Source organism: Lagopus muta, chromosome 19 (assembly GCF_023343835.1).
Source record: "Lagopus muta isolate bLagMut1 chromosome 19, bLagMut1 primary, whole genome shotgun sequence".
NCBI classification, from domain to species: domain Eukaryota; kingdom Metazoa; phylum Chordata; class Aves; order Galliformes; family Phasianidae; genus Lagopus; species Lagopus muta.
The window spans coordinates 9696464-9716393 of NC_064451.1; the positions used below are offsets into that span (position 1 = coordinate 9696464).

Below are 19930 nucleotides of genomic sequence, written 5' to 3' on the forward strand. Positions count from 1 at the left end.
ACTGTTCACGTACTTTGGATTTAGACCTGATGTCTTTACAATTTGTTTTAATATGTAAAGCTGACTACCTCAACTCTCCTCTGTACATGATTAAGTAAAACAGCAACTAAGACTCAGCTGACAGCACACCAAAGTATCTGAATCACAATACGTATTTTACAAAGAGGGGCTCTATATTACAGAAGGGAAAAATTGGCAGATAGCTAACTAGTCATGCTATGATTTGTCAATCCTGTCCATCCACGTAATACTAATAGAAACTAAATTTAAAAGGTTAACACTGTTTCAGCTGCAAAGATCACTTACCTGTGTTGGATCGTCTTCTAATTCCAAAGTCCCAGCTTGAGGTAATGTCAACTGATTGGGAATACACATAGCCCTGAGTCTCACCATTGCTTCCCTGTGATTCTGAAGCACTATCTCCACACGTTGATGAGGGATTAAACTTCTCTAGGTCAACATCGTGATCTATCAGGACCATTTCACACATCCCTGTGTCATCACTGGTCACGTGTGACTGCCGAATGTGAGCAAGTATAATTGTTGGGTTGTCCAGGAAAGCCATTCTGCCCACGAGACCACCACTTCTCTATACTATCTTCTCTCCATCTTGTTTCATGGACACAGTACCTAGAAATACAACATACACAGCATTTAGAAAACAAACAAGAAGCAACCAAATACTGACTAAGAAGGTTCGTATTTTGGATGCACAAAATCTGATTCAGTTTTGTACAGCAAATTATTTCAGTTCTGTCCCAGTTCCCGAAGTTACGCGGTTTGCTGAGATCCACTTAAAGAACGGTGGTTTCATGGTGGGTCACATCAGCCCGAGTTCTGTTCTTCATTTTCTGACTATTTCCATTACAGAAAGTAGGCCTGCAGTCCCTGAAGGATTCCTTGCTGTCCTCAAAGCAGGAGGCCCCGAGGCAAACACCTCCCACCTCGCTGTGCTGCACACGCCAAAGGCCTCCTGGCCGCATGACCGGGGCGGTGTGACCACAAGGCTGCAGATACAGCTGAGCACAGCATGCAGACATTCTAAAAGTGCACTGAGAATGTAGTTTAAATATAATTCCTAGCACAACGCTCATCAGAAAAGAGCCATGCTTACCTGTGAGCAGTAAGAACTTGCCTAAATAAGCAACTGCCTCAGGCTTCTAAAGGGTCCACAAACTCCCAATCACAAATTACTGCTGCCCCATCAATGTGTCATATAAATGCTGGCACGTTAATTGTGTATTTATAAGATTGTTAATGGTTAGTTAATGTACCTCCCACACTATTATTGTACTTGAAATGATTTAATGTCTGCTAAGGGAGTTAACAACATGTAACAGCAGATGCGAGATTTTTACCTTTATACTCTGTACCCCGACTTCATGCTATTAGCAGACAGTGTGCTCAATTACCCAAGCTTCTTTACCATTTTAAACACGCAGTCACTTCTCTAATAAACAGAAACACTGAAAAATTACCAGAAATTCCGTTTCAAAGTCCAAACTTTAATACAAAAGCATTTCCCTTCTTCCTCTTCAGAATTTTCAAAAGGATACATAAAAATTTATTTTCAATAATAATTAAGTATTCATAGAAATTCCAGTTATTTTAACAGTTATTAAAAAAACAAAAAACAAAAAAAGAACAGCGCCCAAAATTCAGTTTAGATATTTATGCCGTACTTCAGCATTTGTTACCTGCACAGCTCTAACTGGTTCCTCCTTTGGAGAGAAGCAAAGTAAACTAGATGGCACAGCTCTGGTCAGAGAAATGCAAACCAAAGACTTCAAAGAAGCAAAGTTCAATTTTGCAAGCTTTTACATGAATACCTTTAAACCTCCATGTAATCAATTTCATCAACATTAGATACCAGATCAATTTTTGGAGCACACGCCTCTCTGCATTCCTCTCACCCACAGCTGTTACCTCACGGGCAGGAGCTGAACCGAACAGAAGTCGGGACTTTCCAAGCACCACAACTATACTTTCTTCAATCACCAACAAAAAGCCAATGCTATTTTTAACACGGTATCTAAATATTACACTGCTATTAAATAAAATACTTTGCAGGCAGCTGTCAAGCTTACTCTGTGCAAACACTAAAAATGAAAGGAGCAATGTGAAACCTACGCAGCCCTAACAGCACTTCTGTACGACATGCAGTTGGGTGGGATGATGAGATACAACCGACCGCAAACACTTCCCGTGATTCATCCCGCAGAGGGACGGACCCTCATTCCATTCTGGATCTTTATGAAGCGTCTGTTGCACTCCATACACGTTATCCAACCTGCCTGCAGGGCGCTGCTGCTCAGCACACGCAGCACAGACGGCCGCTGTGCAGCCAGGCCTCGGGCAGAGCTGCGCTGCCGGGTGCCCTCAGAGGAGGCGTGGAGCAGCCAGGCAGCTGGATTGCAGACTACTACTTTTACCACTTCTACCACGTGTTCCTCTTTAGTAACCCACTGCTGTATTTACAACATCTATAGACTTTCACAGCAAGCAAAGCACAGCTGTTATGCAGATCAACCTCATTCATAATTCAGTAAATAAGTAAAGCATGACATTTAAACAGCTACCCTGCTACCACGAGGGGACATGAGGTCCCACACAGAGGCCCTGTAGTCACCTCCAGGTGCAGGAACCTGAATTTGGGGAGGAAATTTCATTGCCACAATGTATCTATCACCTCTTGGGAGCCCTCCTGCTTGCCGGAGACGCTGTATTTTCTGGAGCAAGTCAGATTTGCCCAGTTCCATCTCCCCCCACCCCAAACATCTCCCCACACAGCAAATGTCTGACCGTGAGCATGAAATAACTGCTAAATGCAGGTTTCTTGACTTAGGGGAAAGCATCATCACCGTCGGTTTCCAACACGCAGAGCCAGATCAGGGGGAGTCCCTCTCCCCTCCAGCCCCCCTCAGCTGGCTCCCTGCTGCTGCACTGCTGCCCTCGCCGAGCTTCAGGCTGCTCACACACTGCTACGCAGAACAGGCCGTGCGCAGTGACTGCAGCTACAGCCCACAGCCTTTTCCTGCACTGAGGAGCACCAGTCAACACCCGGCTCCTGCCTGAGCACGAAGAGCACCAGCTCCATGCTGGACTTTGACTCGACGTTCCTGTCATCGCGCACACGTTGGCTCACACAAGGCAGTCTTAGCAGGCACGTGTGCCCGATGTATCACAAGCACACAAACTGGTTCCCAACTGGGATCAGAAAAGAAAATATACATAGTTATAGCTCAGCCAGCTACAATCTACTCACTGCCAACTTCCCCACGGCTATTGCTCTTAAAGCTGCAGGCTAAGGGCACCTCTCTGTGACACACTGCCACTGACCAAAGCACAGGAAATGCTTTCCTCGCAGAAAAGTTCTATGTTACACCTTTCATAATTCCAAATATCACATGTGAGCAAATTTACTTCCTATACCTCTAAATCTACAATAAGTGATAAAAACTGGAGAAAGCTGTAAGCAGCAGAAACTCTTCTGCTTCAGAAAACAGCTAGAGCTTTGAAATGTTACCAACTCAACAGTAACTCTTTCAGACCAACTGGCTGAAAGCAGCTGGAAGTTCCACACAACATTCTCCTAGCAGTTCCTGCAAGGATTTGTGTATTAATAAACTGAAAAAGTAAAGAGTAAGAGTGAGAAGCAGAAAAAGGATATTTCCTATTTGTAATTCTACAGACCCGGCTCATATGGAAAAGACGTTTAAGCTGACTGTCTCCCTGGGGAAGTAACAGCGGGTTAAACCCTGCTCACTGCAAACAAAACCATTCCAAACAAAAATGCAGCTTGTGGAGGGAACAGGGTGGGTCTGTAGGCACCTTCCGAGAGGAATCTCACAGTTACACCTCAGCACTCCTGGGCCACATTCACTGAGCTGCACGCCTCGCTGGCTGCGGGTCTTTAAAGAGATCTTAAAAACTAATGAAAAAAATGAGCAGATTAGAATAACATTGATTTTCCTTACATGCACCAAGCTGGAATAGGACAGTGCGAATATACTTCAAATTTTATGATTCAGTTTATATGAAATAATTTCACAGTTAACTTCTGTCTGCGATTGCTACATAAATGGTCCTGGCTATCTACATTTGCAGCAGTACAAATAATCAAAACCCTTGAATGCCAGACTCCTGTATGTGGAGGATAAAGGAAAGTGAAATGTAATACACGAAAATTCAAGCCTATTTTTCAATAAAAGCTCAAGAGCATTTAAGAATGCATGCTTGCTTGGAGAAGCTGTCATTCGTGCTTTGCATCCCATCATTAAAAAGGAAATAATCATTTAAGTCATTTAAAGAGGTGCTCTTTCACAAGTGAAATGGGAATTTGAAAGTTATGAGAAAACAATACATTACACACAAATTCTGACAAAATTCACTGTTAGTTTTCCAACCTGAAAAATCAATCTGACATTGGATATTTGTTTCTATATGCATGAACTGCTCAGAACTTGCCTACATTTTTGCTGTCAAACCGGTCAGGATGCAAGTTATGCTGAATCCAATGTTTCAGTTACAGAGCTTTAGGGAAGGAGAGAGAGAACGTTGGAGTCCATATGGGAAGAATCTATTCTTACCTGTTTGCTTCTTTATCTTGTCAAATCTTCATTTAATTGCAAACAAGTGGATTCTCAGCTAATCTGAGCTATCTCACATCAAGATTTTACGCAAAGAAGTATAAAATAATGCAAAGACTATAAATTAGGACAGACAAATCTGTAACTAGAATCACGCTTGCAAAGAGCATTCTATCAATATAGTGAAATGCTAATCTCCTAATTAACAACCTAATTAGGTAATTATGGCTTTGCAGAGGGATGCCTAAATGAAATATGACAACATGGTCACCTCTTTATATGGCACCTGTGGGCCTTTTCAGCTGTCACTGCAAAGAGTGCAATATCAATTTGAACAGATGACAAAGTGTTGTCATTTTTCATTCCGATATTGCGCTGAATGGTTTGGACAGAAACAGTTTAGAAAAGCTGCATCTTGCCTGTTTTTTTGCCTAATCTGAATATGTGCAAACACTTTGCTTAATTTTTAGTGTCTATGATTAGGCTTATTTCTTCATACTGGCTAGCAAGCATTACCTGAACATGCGTTACATGTGCAGCACCACACTGTGAGGGCCCAACACATTGGAACCACTACTGCCCAATTTCAGAGCCAGTGCTGAGGAGAATTTACCAACCAGGAAAAAAAAAAAGTGTAACAACAAGAACAAACAGCGGTTTGAATTCACACTTATCACTATTTATTTTAAAATAACAAACAAATCCAGAATACCTTTTAAACAACACATTGCAATTTCCATTTTATTTTCATTCCTGATGAATACTCCAGAAATGAGGACGAGCAGCCCCTGTGCCAGTGATGCTGACCACATCTGCTTGCAAAGAGAACTGACAAGAAATACTTTCAGCAGTGTGCAACACTTTTACATGGAACCACGATTTCTCTCTCGCTTGCCCAAATGATGACTTGTTAATCTTTAACATTCCTAGGATGGGCAAGTATAACATCTACTTACAGGCACTTGGCTAAAAGCATAGGCTCAGACTACCCAAGTGTCAGATTACAGTTTCCATTCTGGCTGCCTTCACTGTAGTACTCAATAGCCTAAAAATCTCATAACTGTTTCAAACACTTTAACAAACTTCAATTTTTAACAACAAAGACTAAAATAGAAAGCTTCAACACTTTCCCATTTTTTGGCCTGTATAATACTGAGGGACAGAAGGAGGCTTTTTAAGGCCACCTTCCACTTCATGTGAATGGATGCAGCACTTACTGGGCTTTCCTGAGCATGGAAAGCACTCAGTAACAGAACTACTTGTGAGCTGCCTGTGCTTCACTCACACAGCTGCTTTGTGAAGCCTGTTTGGAGGCATCAAAGCTGAACTGGGCTCAGAGGTGTTAAAGCACATGGAGGTCTGCAGCCCTACAGATAATGCTCCAGGCCCAGGACAAAGAGCTGAGCTGCACCGTACCTACAGCAGCCTGCAGGATCCGCTGAGAGCCTCAGCACCAAACACGCCTGCTGCTCCCCGATGTCGGCCTGCAGTTGAGCTCGTGCAGCTGAAACCTGGCAGCAAGCCAATGCACAAAACCCACCTGCTTCTACTGGAGCCCATTCAGCAGCCTACTCTCAAAGCTTTTATGCTGCTACGTAACTGTATCACTGCATTTCTAACTGAAGGCAGTATTTCCCCTCCACGTGTCTGCTACAGTGTCAGATCCAGTTTCAGTTTTCCAGACACAGCTTTGCAACAAAACAGGGAGTTTGAGTCCTAGAAAAATGTGACCTCCACTACCAAAATGCTAACACCCCCAGGACATCAAGCCTTTGTGACAAATGTAACTGAACAAATTCTTATGGGTTCAGCCATAGGTGAATCTTCACTTTCTCTGGCTTTCAACTTTTCTTTTGTCAAACTTATGGTCCTTCTCCCTCAAGAGCCACCAAAACACATTTAAGGAATTTTGTTTCACTTCTGTAATAATTGATTTAGAAAGGAAACAAGAGAGAGATTAGTCCCGTGTTGCTTTCTACAAGAAAATGAACTTACAGAGAGCAGGTAGGTATCACAGTTTAATGAAGCTTCTCAACACATTCACAATTAATATTAAAATGCATACGGGGGTCTTCGTGAGTGGTACTGTTCAACAGAAAACCCTCATTTGGTCCCTTCTGACAGAGAACTGATGCTAGCAAAACATAAGACATTAAAGTCACTGCAAGGTGCATCTCAAACACGTGCAGCATTAAAACAGTGAATTACCTGGCACTAAAAGACAACTGGTTGCAGCACTGATGCTGCTGAAATATCACACTGTGTTCCAAGACCAGCACTGTCTCTGCATCCCAACCTGAGGCATCAGCACATTGCTTCCCGCCATCCTGGAGAGGACCATAGTGCAACCCAAGCCCTACACACCCCAGGTGTCTCTATCCCTGCCCTGGTGAGGTGATGAGCTCCAGTCTTGCCCTACAGCAAGCAACCTGCTCCCCATGCTCTTGTCCCCTTGGCTAAAGGGCTTCTCACTGGTGCATACACTGATCGACTTCTCAAAGTCTCCAGCAGTTTAAAAACATCAGTGATACAGAAAGAGTAATGCACCCCTCGCCCTAACAAACTGCCTGAACTTCTCTGTTGCCCCAAAGGAAAAGTTACGCTAGAAGTCAGGAGTCGAGCATGCTACGCGGTGTAGCTGGGTGAAACAGACACCGAGTGAACAGGCAGGTTCTCCTTCACCGCTTGAATTCTTTCTGTAAAAATCTACATACAAACAGCGATATCATTTTTCCAAATCTAACCCAAATAAAGAGCCTACGAACAGGTTTACTCTGAATGTAAGAAAACCAAAACAGCATAAGTGGGAGAATTTCATTCCGGCCGTGCACGCACCCCGGGCCCGCAGCCCACGCCGGCGTCCGTCCCTCCGGGCGGGCAGTGCCGAGCTCCCGCAGCGCCGCGCCCCACCAGCAGGGGAGGAAAGGGTCAGGCGCGAGCCTCGCCCCACAGCCACGAAAACGGAGCCACGGAACGCAAGCCGCTCCCGCCCGCACAGACCTGGCCCGCTCCGCTCCGCACGGGAGGCCGTGCGCGGAGCGGCAGCGGGCGGCTCCTCAGGGAACGAGTGACGGTCCGCGGCTCGAAAGGATGCAGCGCGGGTGGCACCGGGCACGCCCCGCGCGGTCCGCCCGAGGGTCCCGTTCCCCTCCACACTTACGGGCTGCGGCGCGACGCGGTGCCGGGCCGGGCACCGCCTCCCCCCGCCGGCGGGCCGGGCAGCGCTTCCGGGGCCGGGGAACGCCGCGACAGCGAGAAAGCTGGGCCGCGCCGCGACCCGGAAGTGCCGCCCCGGAAGTGGCGCCGCGGCGGCCGCTCCACCACGCGCATGCGCACAGCAGTGGCGGGCTCCGTTCCCTCGGCGGCGTCGCGGGCTGCCCGGCGCGGGGCGCCTCTTTGGTGAGGCGCAGTGAGGCGGCGCGGAGCGCTGTGTTAAAAGCAGGGCCAGGGCGCGCCGCCGGCTGGAGGGAGCGGGCCTCGTGCAGCACCGAATGCGTTATCGTTTAGAGATTTGGCAGTGACGCGTTCACAAATGTTACGATTAAACGCGCAGTTAGCGACTCTTCGAACAGAAACACAAAAAATCCCCTGAAATGGCCTTGTTAATTTTTAATGAAGAAAACTAGTGACAATTTGCAGCTGCGCTGACTGCAGACGGAGACGTGGTGCAGATGTGACAGATGACACCGATTCTGTTTCCCAGTTCTCTCGTTTTTTTAGCTGAGGAGCACTGGCACGTGTGTTGCTGTCACGATGTGAAGCCAGCCATCCTCTCAGCATGGCGCAGGTACACCTGGGGGACATCGGCCTCCGAACAGCTGCACGCCCTCAACAAAAGCACGTTTGTCTGTCTGCAAAGCCTCGCACTTGGTGGATGGATGCAAGCCGACTTGCAAAATATTCAAAATAATGAGAATAAAACAGCTCTTGGGAGTAGCAGTTTTAATAAAGCTGGATGGCACTAGGAGCACAATTGTTCGTACCAGGAAACACCATGGTAATGAAGATGGAAGATGACTGGGATTTGAACATCTGTATGCCTACTGGGAGGGACAGGAAAAGTGTCGCTAAACCAGAAATGACCCACAGCGGGTCAACATCTCCCACAGGATGTGGTGAGGGGCATCACACAGGTGACATCGGAGTGACGGAACCGAGGGAAGGCGACATGCTGATGGCAGCTGTGGCTGAGAGGAAAGCTGCGGGAGCTGAGGAGGAAGATGAAGAGCTCTTCTGAACATGCTGATCCCGAGCTGATCCATGAAGTGTCAAAGAGACGAGGATGAGGCTTTAGTTTGGACGTGCCTTCTTTTGGCTGGAGCTGTCCGTCACAAAGCACCACCGCGGAGCACCGCTTCAGTTGCTGCCAGGGCTCCCGGGCACCGAACCGAGCGTCGTGGAAGCACCATCACAGCTCGCAGCGGGAGTGCGTTGCTCACAGCGCAGCGTGGCCGTGCAGGTAAGGGAGCCTCGGAGCGGCAGGGATCCGAAGGTAATGCCGTGTACGTGCACATCTGTAACAGCCCCACGCGGAATCGCAATAGCGCTGAGAAAACCCGGCTTCGTAAAGCCGGGCGCCCCTCCGTTCCGAAGCGACGTCCCCGAAAGCCTCGCTGTCTGAAACCTTCACAGCTCCCCGGGCGGCTCCCTTCACGGCCCGCCGCCCGCGCTCGGGGCGCTGCCACGCGGTGCCCACCGCCGCTCCCGCGCGGGCTCAGGCCGCCCTCGGGCTGCCGCGGGCTCGGCTCGGGGGGCGGCGCGGAGGGGAAGCGAGGCGAGGCCTCCGCCCGGGCGCTCCCATAGCAACGGAAGGGGCGGGCCTGGAGCGGCTTTCGCCCCGGCCGCGTGACCGTTCGAACGGCCCAATCGCAAGTTTCTCAGTCGGGGGGGGAGGGTACTCCGCGGGGGCGGGAGGGCGCGGTGCCGCTCCGCCGGCGCCGATTGGCCGCGGCCTCCCCTTGCGCCCGCCCTCGCCCGTGCCGATTGGCCGCCGGGTCCGCCGCTCCGGGCGGAGGCCGCCCCCCGGGGAGCGCCGCGGCGGCCGGGCCCGGCGGGAGGGCGACCCCGCGGGCCGGGGCGGGGCGGCGGCGGGCACGCCCGGCGGGGCGGGGCGGGCGGGAGGGGCGGCGCGGCGCGGGGCGGGGCGCGGCGGCTCGTCCTGTGCCGCGGCCGCTGCCTGCTCACAGGGTGACACGTCTGCAGGGTGAGTGAGTGGCATTGGCAGGCTGTCAATCCCTCACCGGAGCGGCCATCAAACAACATAAAGCACACACAGTCACCGGGCGGCCGCGCTCATAAATCCCCGCCGGCTGATATTTTTGCACGTTGCTTTGCACAGAGTGTGTAATTAATTTTTTTACAGTTCTTTCCCCTCGATTTCCGCTCTTTTCTTTGCACGAGTTCAAACTTCTGATCGCCGCCGTCCCCCCGCGCACAGACTCGGGATCGTTCGTTATTTTTGGGGGGAGGGCCATTAATTTTTCCCTCTGTGTTTGTGTTTTCGTGGCGTTTTTATGTCGCGATCCGGGGTGGGGGCCGCTCGGTTTGTTGTGGTTTTTGCCCTTTCCACCCTCCCAACTTCTGCGGGATTTGAAAGCAAGTTTTGTGATTTTGAATTTTTTTTTTAACTTTTTTTTTTTTTTTTTTTTTTTCCTTTTTGCTAAGAAGATTTTTGGACAAGTGGGGAAAGACATAGAAAGCTACAATAAAAATAATAATAAGGAAGGATAATAATAATATTAATAATAATAAAAAAAAGCTTTGGAGGAAGATCGTTCCGGGGAGAGGCAGCGGCGGAGCGGCGCAGCTCGGCCCGGCACAGGCATGGTGCAGACGGGAGAAGACCGTAACTAAAGGAGAGCGATTGACCGCGCCGGGAGAGAAGAGCGTGGGATCAGCCGCCGACAGCGCTCCCGGCACCGCCGCCGCTCCTTCGGCCGCCGTCGTCCTTCTGGGTTTTTGCCTTTTTTTTTTTTTTTTTTTTTTTTTTTTTTTTTTTTTGTGCCGTGTGAGCGCGGAGCGAGCGGCGGGGCCGAGGCCGGGCGCGCAGTGCCCCCGCGGCGCGGGGCCATGGACGAGCAGTCCCGCATGCTGCAGACCCTGGCGGGCGTCAACCTGGCGGGGCACTCCGTGCAGGGGGGCATGGCCCTGCCGCCTCCCCACGGACACGACGGGGCCGACGGCGACGGCAGGAAGCAGGACATCGGGGACATCCTGCACCAGATCATGACCATCACCGACCAAAGCCTGGACGAGGCGCAAGCAAAGTTGGTGTCTCGTTACGCCTTGTCTGTCGGTGCGCGTGGGGCGCGCAGCTCCGGCCCGCGGAGCGCTCGGGAGAGAACTTCTGGCGCCGGAGGAGCCCGCAGGCGGCCGGGGCGCGGCCGAAGCGCTATTTAATGCCTTTTGCCACGCAACGAACGCGGGAGCGGGCGGTGCTCGAGCCGGCCCCGTCCCGCGCGGCCCCGCGTCCGTCTGTCTGCCTGTCCGTCTGTCCGCGTGCCCCGGGCCGGGCCGCAACTTTCCGCGCCGCTCCCCCGTGCCCGGCGGGCGGGAGATGGATGGGGCGCCGCGCAGACACCGGCGCGGGGGGAGAGCCGCGGCCGTCCTAAATCACCGCCGCACAAAACAAAGCGCAGCGCGGCCCGGCGCGGGCCGCTCCGCAATAAATCACCCCCGGACGGCGCTGATTTACGCCGCGCGCCCCGGGGCCCGGCCCGGCCCGGCCCGGCCCTGAGAGGAGCCGCACGGAGAGCCGGCCCCGCTCGGGCCGCTGCTGGCGCGGGCCGGGGCCGGTTTCGGAGCCGGTTTCGGGGCCGTTTCGGGGCCGACGCCGGGCTCTGCGGGCGGCCTGGCGGCGCGGCGCGGCGGGCGCCATGTTCGCGGCGGGCGCTAACGCCGTGTGTGCTCTCTTGCAGGAAGCACGCGCTGAACTGCCACAGGATGAAGCCCGCGCTCTTCAGCGTCCTCTGCGAGATCAAGGAGAAAACAGGTAAGGGCCGGCCCGCGCCGCAGCCATCTTGAGCCCTCTTCCGCCGCGCCTCGGCGCTGCCGCCAGCGGCTCGGCCGCTGCCCTCCGCCGCCCGCGGGACGCGCCCCGCCCGGCCCGGGATACCGGCACGCGGCGGCCCCCGGCAGCGCCCTGCCGGACCCCGGATCCGCCGCGCACGGCGCCAGTGGCGCCGCGCGGGAAGCGCTCGGGAGGGACGGGCAGCGCCGAAGTGACGGATGCGGCCGCGCGCGGAGCGGCTCCGAGTTGGCAGCTCGCGGTGCTGTTTTAAATACCGAAATTATATTCGGTGCACAACAATTTTTTTTTTTTTTTTCTGTGCTACATTAATGAGACGGAAATGAATGCCTCGTTTTTCTTGAAGGCATTTTTTAAGGGATTTTTGCAAATTTCTTACATCGCTGAATGCGCAGAGAAATTTCTTTTTTAAAGAACACTGGTGCACTGGTTTGCTTTCTCGCTGTGTTTGGTGCTCCAGTGCAGCCCTCCTAGTTGCAGACTGAAAAGAAAGGGGTTACAGAGGGAAGCAGCCGCCGTGTGCACGCAGCAGAGCTCAGAGGTGCCCGGAGCGCGGCTCTGGGTGCATTTGGTGCGCGCTGTGCACGGGCTCCTGTGCCGCCGGGTCCCACTTCGGCTCTGCTACTGGCTGAGGGCTGGATATTGGCTGCGCTGCGAATATTAAGATTGATTCCACTTTATACTGCGTGACATTACCTCGGATGAGGAGAGCGATCCCCTCTGCCTCCCCCCTGCCTGCACGGTGCCCCTCCGTCCACAGCGCCTGTTTGTTTTCCTTCCCCGAACTTCGTGCCTGTGCAGCAGAGCTGGCAGCAGCCCCTGCTTGTGCTGAGCTGGAGCGGCGCGGGTCCTGGGGACCTGCAGCCCTGTGTGTGCGGGGGGCTTGGGGAGCACAGCCAGCCCCTGGCAGGGGTGACTCCGGAACACCCCAGGCTGTCCGGGGGTTGCTGCTGTCAGCGAGTGTTTGCTGGGGCTGCTATTCGTGCAGAAGTAAGAGGGAACCTGAGAAGATTTTGAGATTTGAAATGTTTTTAGTGTTTCAGTGACAGTGTGTGAGTTGAGATTCTACCTTTGTGCTCCAAGTAGCCCAGCCAAGTTTGCAAGTTGCCTCTGGTAGAACAGCTGAGAACCCACAGGGAAAGGGGGGGACCCCTGGGGAAAGGAGGGTGCCTGCCAGCCCCAGCAGCACCTGCCCAGGGTGTGGGTTGTGGCAGACAGGAGCTGGATCCGGGGGACGTGCATCCAGGGCTGCTGGAGCTCTGGTGTCAGCGTGGCTCTGATCAGCATGCTGCAGCACCGAGAGCAGGAGCACAAATCCTGGCATATCTCCTGTAAACTGTTTTCATAGGGAACAGATCAAACAGTTCTGAACTGTGAGGACAAGCAATCTGAGAGGCAGTTAAAGCAAGGGTTCTCCCTCCCCTCATTGTCTGCATTGTGTCATGGTCCAGGGAACCAAACTGGATTGTGCTCTGGGATTCAATGCTTTTTCATCAGAACTGAAGTTTACCTTGGTGCTGGCAGTAGGATCTGTGTGATGGCTTCGTTGCTCCCTTCTGAGGGGTGAGAAGGGAGCCTGCAGCCGGTGCACAGCGTGCAATCGCAGTCGTGTCTGCTCTGAAATAAGGAATGCAATATTTAAGTCATATTTATGTTGAATTATATCCTTTTTTTATATTTTGGTAATGTTCAGTACAGTCAGCGAGTACTTTGTGAGGGCGGCAGTGAGACAATAAGTGGAGGAATCCCCAGCTTAGGTCGAGCAGTGCCGTCACGTCCCAGCATGAGTTAATGGATGCATCGCATCTGAAGCCTTTTTGCTGTGCTCTTAGGGTTAGGCGGTCGTTTTTTTTCCTGTGAGGTGTCGCCATGTACAAAGCAAATCACCGTGCTCACCGAATTTAGCCTGACATTTCTTTTTTAACATTTTAACATTTAAGAAAGTGCTGCATAATATACTTAAAGGCTTTGCAGGTATTAATAGAAACGTGCATTCTTAGAGGCAACCACAAGGTAGCATGGTTTTCATGAAGAAACTGAGTGCCACTCATTTCTTTAATTAGTTCAAGGAAAAATGTTGCCTGAAGTTCTAGTGAAGCCCCTCCGGTACACATGAAGACAGGCGGCCGGGGGCCTGCAGGCTCCCGTTGCTGCGCTGTGCCTCTGCCAGGGGCCACTCAGAAGCCCTGGTGCCGCACTCGGGGCGCGCAGCATCTGTTGCATTCCTGAGTGTCCGTCTGTCTCGGCGCCCACCAGCAGCAATCCAGAACTGAGCTGCACCGCTGTGTTTTTTAATCGCTCCTATTTGTGCGCTAAGCATCCTTCGGATCTGTGCTTTGATTAATCCTCCGTTAGCTCACCGCTGTACCTGAGGTACTGGTTATTCTCATGGAGACAGAAATGAAAATGTTTTAATTCTTACAATCTTAAGACAGTTAGGGAACTGCGATTATTTACCAGTGGGATGATATAGGAGTACGTCTGCAACTGTGTTGATAGATGATTTTTTTGCCTTCAAAAATCTTTTCTATGGGTAGGAGCTTATAAAAAAGACATTTATAAAAATGTCTGAGTGCAAATATGCAGTCACAGATACATTTATTTATTTATTTGCGTAAGTCCAACAAAAACAATGATAGCTGCCAACCAAAGCCTGATTTACTGTCACCGCAAACCCTAAATAGTGTTCATTTACTAGTAAAGCCTAATGGCATACATGATGGTTTGCCAGATTTGTGGCCTTTGTGAGGCTTATAAGCAGGACTGACTTGGGAAGATCATAAAACTTAATGAACTTCTCGACTGCAGGAGGTGTCCGCAGGGGGAGAAAAGGCCTGCTCGGCTGGTTGGGCTGCTTGAACTATTTTTTATGTCTAAGGAGAGAGGAAGAAAATGTTCATTAAGAATGTTCTCCTCTTGTACAGAATTTTGTTTTAAAAATGAAAAGAAAAGCAAGTAGGCCAGACAAATAGTGAAATTAACCACAACGTTCATTTCTTGCTGTTCTTCATGTAAGCTAAAACATTTTTGTTGCGTTAACTGAAAGCTGCCATACAGAGCTGTTCGGAAGATTAAAGGTCTGTATCGTGCCCTTACGTGCTGCAGAGCTCATTATTGATGAAAATGGCCCAACTCTTTCAGAAACACCCCTTGTCAATATGCTGCACCATCTGTAAGCTGCCTGATAGGTGACTTGCTGAGAAGAACTCGCTTTTTGCCTCTTCTCCTACAAAGATTTAAGATATTAACCCCTCTTTTCACTTTTTTTTTTTTTTTAATTGCAGCACAGTATCGTTCCCTTGTGTTACATAAATTTCAGCTTTTCACTGCTGGTAAATCATTATTTAGTGCAACTAACTTGCAATAATTTATAATAATATGCAATCCCAACAATCCTATCTGAACGTTAAAGGAGTCAAATGAAACAGTGAAACGGCACTGACAGCACACATGTACATGTATGTGTATGCGTATGTTAGCCAACTGTGCTGTTATTGTTTCTCAGTTCAGCTGTTTAAAACCCTGATGTGCAGTCCTGGTGCTATTTTCAAGATGCTGAATACCTATTTCTGATGTACCCTGACTGCACAAGGAAATAATAACTGTGTGTTTGTGTGCATGCATCTTTTCTTCAGTGTAATTGTTTAGCTTTTGTTTCCTTTCTTATGCTTCATGTCCTAAATTTTTCCTTGAATCATCGGTTCTACTTCTGAATGGTATTTTTTAAATTGTCAGCACATGTGTTACAAATGAAGACATGCGGTAGAATATTGGGTTGGTTACACTGTCCTTATGGCAGAGGCATTGCTTTTCTTCATTAATGTCCTTCTAGAAAAAAACAAATTGGATAAATATCCCGTGTGTCATTTGGTCATCTGGTTCAAACGTATTCACAATCACAGTTCTCCCTTTGGTGAATTTCTAACAGGGCGCTTCCTCTGCAGGCAGCCATGGCGATCATTTTCATTAGACAAAATTGGGGTACTTTGTCTTGCAGAATCTGTACCTGCAGCGTGCCTTCGGAACACAGCGCTGGTGGAGCTCCTTGCTGCATTTCAGCAGCAGTCTGAATAGATGTTGGTTACCAGATCTGTACTTCCAGGTGTTGGATATTTTTGCCCTCCGTAAAGGGTAAACGTGGATGTAGTTGTCAATACTCATTTAAGTAGGAGCATTTTATTTTATAGCTTTTTAAGGTCCTTCATTTTATTTTTGAATTTGACACATTTGCTTGCTTATCAGAAAATAGTAAATTCTGGGAGTTACCGTGCGGTTTGTTTTAGGGGCTTGTTGTAAGTATAGGAATTTTTGCATTGAGAGATAAATTACAATAATAGCACGCAGTGAATGCAAAAGAGACCCTTTTTGCAGGATTTAACACATTTATCAAACTCTATTCCTAGTGCTTTCAATGAAAAAGTTGTATGATACGGATATTGCGCTGTCGTTTTTCAATTTAAATATTGATTTGTGTGAAACATTAATATAACGATACTTGCAGTCTACTGTAGACAAATATCAGCAGAATTAGATGCACTAAATTGTTGCAAATGTAATACAATATTTAAATACATAGGCTATATTAATAATTATGTAGCAGAGAAAGAGAGTCCGGTTTGTATCCAGACTGCTTTGGAATTCCTCGCACATGATGCGTATGAGGGCATGATGAATATTTTTATTAATAATAAGAATGGATCCTAAGTCTGTGTACTGCTGAGTCAAAGTGAGCGCAGAGCTCGGCGGAGTTTTCCTTTTCTGGTATGGTTGGTGGAACTGGATGGAGCTGTTTGTGTGCCACCAATTGACGCCCCGAGAAGAATGCTTTGTTTGTTTTCTCAGCAGTCATGTTTAATGCTATTCGCTTATCAAGGTGATCAGCGTGGTTCAGATAACACATGCCTGACACAGCCTGCCTTTTTTCACCATCATGTTGACCTTTTGTCACATTTGCTTTTCTCTGGTAGGCAATTCATGTCTGTAAGTATGAATGGAGTAAATAATTCACATCAATATTTAATATAAATTATTAAAGTTTCTGTCAGCTCTTATAGTTCATGCTTTTATAAAGTTAGAGTAGTTCATCAGGCAAACGGATGAATTGTGCTTCTCAGCTGGGCGTTAGAGCCCTTCCATAATGCTGTCTTTGCAGTGGAAGTAAACAGGGAATTAAATATGGAGGGGAATGAAGCCTGCTGCTTGAATGGTATATATTTTTCAATAAAGCGCGCTCTTTAGATCGGCTCCAAGTACTGGATAAATACCTATCGTTATTTATTTTGTTACTCTCATGCTTCATTTTTGCTTTCGTGTTGCAGGCAGGGCTGCAGAAAGCCGTGCTGACCCCAGCTTGCTGCTCTTTGTTGCCGGCCTGCCTGGCGCTGCGCTGCCTTCCCGGCTCAGCGCCGGCTCTCGGCTGATGGCTGTCAGGCTTTTCTCTTCAGTCGGTGTTTATAGAATGCGGTTTATATTTTGCACACAGAGTAACCGTGACGGAAATCAGATTCTGAAAATATTTTTTAAAGAAGAAATGGTCTGATGCGGTAGCGGCTCTGCCGTATTACTGCTGCAGGAGTTGGGAAAAAGGCCTTGTTTTGCGTGAGAGCACTAAGCAAAAATCACGATGCGTTTATTGTAGTTTTATGCTATTTCCGACGTTTTCCTTGGAATCCCTTTGTAAGCCGTGGGCTCGGCGCACGTTGCGCTCTCCGACTCGTAGCAGTCCGTGCGAGGCGCTGGGTATCACACGTCCTGCAGATCAATCACTTGGAAGGGGGGGTGGGTTTGTGTGTGTTTACAGGTCAAAACCTTTTGCTATGCTCAAGTCATGCATCAACATTTAAAGCTAATCTCTTATTCCTCATTGTCCAGCAGGTGGCTTTTTAATATGTTATTTAGTTTTTAATTATTTATTGCAAGTGGAAATGGAATTCAAGAATATTATCCTGATTGTGTATATTTTTTATATGAGCAACAATTTTTCAGTACGTCCTGTTGTGTATGATAAAGATGAAAGCATCTTGAGATCTCGAAGCATACAATCTAAATTAAGATTCTAAACAGGCATTACAGATGCTGGTAACTTTGGCAATTATCATTTTGTTTGGTGAACAGTAGTAAAACAGTGTGCGGTAAAAGTGTTTAGAGAGAGAGGATAAATAAATTGAACAGTTTTGCAATGCAAAGTGGTTTGTGGTGTTTTTGAGGATTTCTTGGCTCTTGCTTAACTGCTATTGTGAAGCCTGGAGCAGATTTTCCCATTGCTAATGCCCTAGAAGTATTAATTCACTTTGATATGCTAATTAGAGGGCATTATGCAAGAAATGAGATTAAGTGGCAGCATGAAGCCATTTGCCTGTCAGTAAATTGAGAGCTTTAGCATCAGGAGGAGCTTTGTTTTTTCTGAGTTTCTCTTGGTTTTGCATATAAATAAAATTGATTGAAAGGTCTAGAGAAGCTTCTAGAACATTGGTGGTTCTTTTTCTCCTTCTATGATTATTTAAACTTCATGTTAAAGGCTTTCTCTGAATATTAATTGATCTAATGGGAGATACTGAACATGAAGAATTTCATTGTATTCTCGGTTACTGTATCTTAACAAAAGGAAAGTATTAGAATTCTTTGTGTCATCTGATTTTTGTGGTATTATTTTAGATATATCGTACAGCTCTGTTTTGTAACCTTGTTGCCTGCTAGCTGTTCCTGTGCTGAAGGCTGTGCTTGCGTGGGGGTTTCCTGCTGGTTGTGCTGCTCTGGGGGTTTGGGTCAGGAGGCCCGGGCGGCTGAAGCCAGGCGGTCGGTGTGGGTTCCTGGGCAGCCAGGCCTGGAGCATTCCCCGCCCGCTCCCTGACTGGATTTCCCAGGATTTCTTATGTAAATCATGCGTATATTTTCCTTCCTTGAGGAAGGAAGGGGTTGTAATATTGACCATAGATTTTATTCAACTGCCAGAAACTGTGTTAAAGTAACATTAAGGGATTGACTTACAGCCATAACGGCGAGGAAATTTTGAGTTAATAGTTAAACTCTGCCCTTAACTCAACTCATTGAACCTATTTATTAGAGCAGATATGGTGGGTACGATCACTGCGCTGAGACCTCCGCAGTATTAGGACACTCCAGGATGGCTCAGTGGTGAGAGTTTCTGATTTAGTTCACATTCTCCTTCTGCATGTGTGCGTGTTTTATTCAGCCTTGGAGCTGCTTTACTGCAGTTCTGTGGTTAGTTTGCTTTTTATAATACAGTTTAAAAGTATCTGAGAAGTAATTCTGGAAATGGAACGTAAACTTACCAAAAAATAAAACGGAACCAAACCAAACAAAGCCTCTGGTGGTCATTGCTGAGTGCCTGCAGAGTGGCTGTGTCCGCGTGCCCATCTCCTCACAGATCATTGTCAGAGTCCAGCAGGCGTGTAGTGCTGGCATGACAGTGCTCATGGTCAGCCCCAGTTGTTAAAAGAGAGGAAAAGGGGTAAGAAATAACACCAGAGCTCTGTGTGAAGGCCCTTTCACACACGGCCTTCCTGGTCCCAACAGCTGCAATCACTCGCTGTTGGGAAGTTCGTATGGTGAAGCATACAAGACACGACGTGCAGGCACGGCCATGCTGCAGGCGCTGCTGCAGTCGTGTGGTGGGGATTTGCTGGGAAGGGCAGCGCCCAACCCCACAAACAAACCTGCAAAGCCTGCTTTTATCGCAGAAAGTGGAGGAAAGCATCACCTCTCTCCAGTTGCTTATTTTGAGCTTTCTTGAGCAAAAAAACTACATGATGAAGACATTTGGGGACCAAACTTAACTTTCTGCTGCCGGCACCTCCCACGGACATTACTTCTGTTGGAAGGGCAGCTGGGGCAGAGGGCCTGCGCCTCGGGCTGTGCGTCCCGCTGGTGCCTGGCACAGCCTTCCTCCCCCCTGGGGGCGCAGAGACCTGAGTGGGAGCAGGCCAGGCCCGCCTGCTGTCTTGCTGAAGGTCTTATGGGAGCTTTCAAATGCTACCTTTTTTTGCCTCACTTTTCCTATCAGTAGAATCGGGAATGTTACCTGCCGGAAATTTTTGTGAGGTTGTGTTAAATTGGTGTTGTACGATGAAAATTTTATAAAGTATTGAGTGTAATTAAAACTGCGATGTAAGAAATAATCAATTAGAACAATTTATAGTGCTCTCTTTAGTCAAATCACAGTGAGTCTAAGTGCAGCCTTACCTACTGCAGGTGAGCAGTTTGGGCTTTCCTCAGATTCTGCTTTTCCTTGTCTTAATTAGTGATGATTGCTCTTTTAATTCAGGGTGAGACCTTAGCAAAAGGCTGTCGGGCT

At 48.6% G+C, this 19930-nt stretch overlaps 2 protein-coding genes across 8 annotated transcripts in view; one reads left to right on the forward strand and one right to left on the reverse strand.

The window, feature by feature from the left end:
* MAPKAP1 (MAPK associated protein 1) overlaps positions 1-7863 on the reverse strand; it is an 85527-nt gene extending 77664 nt beyond the window's left edge. For 3 of the 4 annotated variants that reach the window (XM_048966454.1, XM_048966456.1, XM_048966452.1), the window contains exons 1-2: positions 7750-7863; positions 307-630 (exon numbers count right to left, since the gene is read on the reverse strand). In XM_048966454.1, coding sequence (XP_048822411.1) covers positions 307-565 — 259 coding nt within the window. In that variant the 5' untranslated portion in view covers positions 566-630; positions 7750-7863. Of the gene's footprint in view, positions 1-306; positions 631-7424; positions 7700-7749 lie in introns of those variants that run through there. The other variant, XM_048966453.1, reaches the window with a different exon arrangement.
* A 1015-nt stretch (positions 7864-8878) lies between these two features.
* The window catches only part of PBX3 (PBX homeobox 3), a 95368-nt gene continuing 84316 nt past the window's right edge, over positions 8879-19930 (forward strand). Inside the window, exons 1-2 of one of the 4 annotated variants that reach the window (XM_048966460.1) lie at positions 8879-9048; positions 11507-11580. In XM_048966460.1, coding sequence (XP_048822417.1) covers positions 11532-11580 — 49 coding nt within the window. In that variant the 5' untranslated portion in view covers positions 8879-9048; positions 11507-11531. Of the gene's footprint in view, positions 9049-9727; positions 9793-10572; positions 10856-11506; positions 11581-19930 lie in introns of those variants that run through there. The other 3 variants (XM_048966458.1, XM_048966459.1, XM_048966457.1) reach the window with 3 other exon arrangements.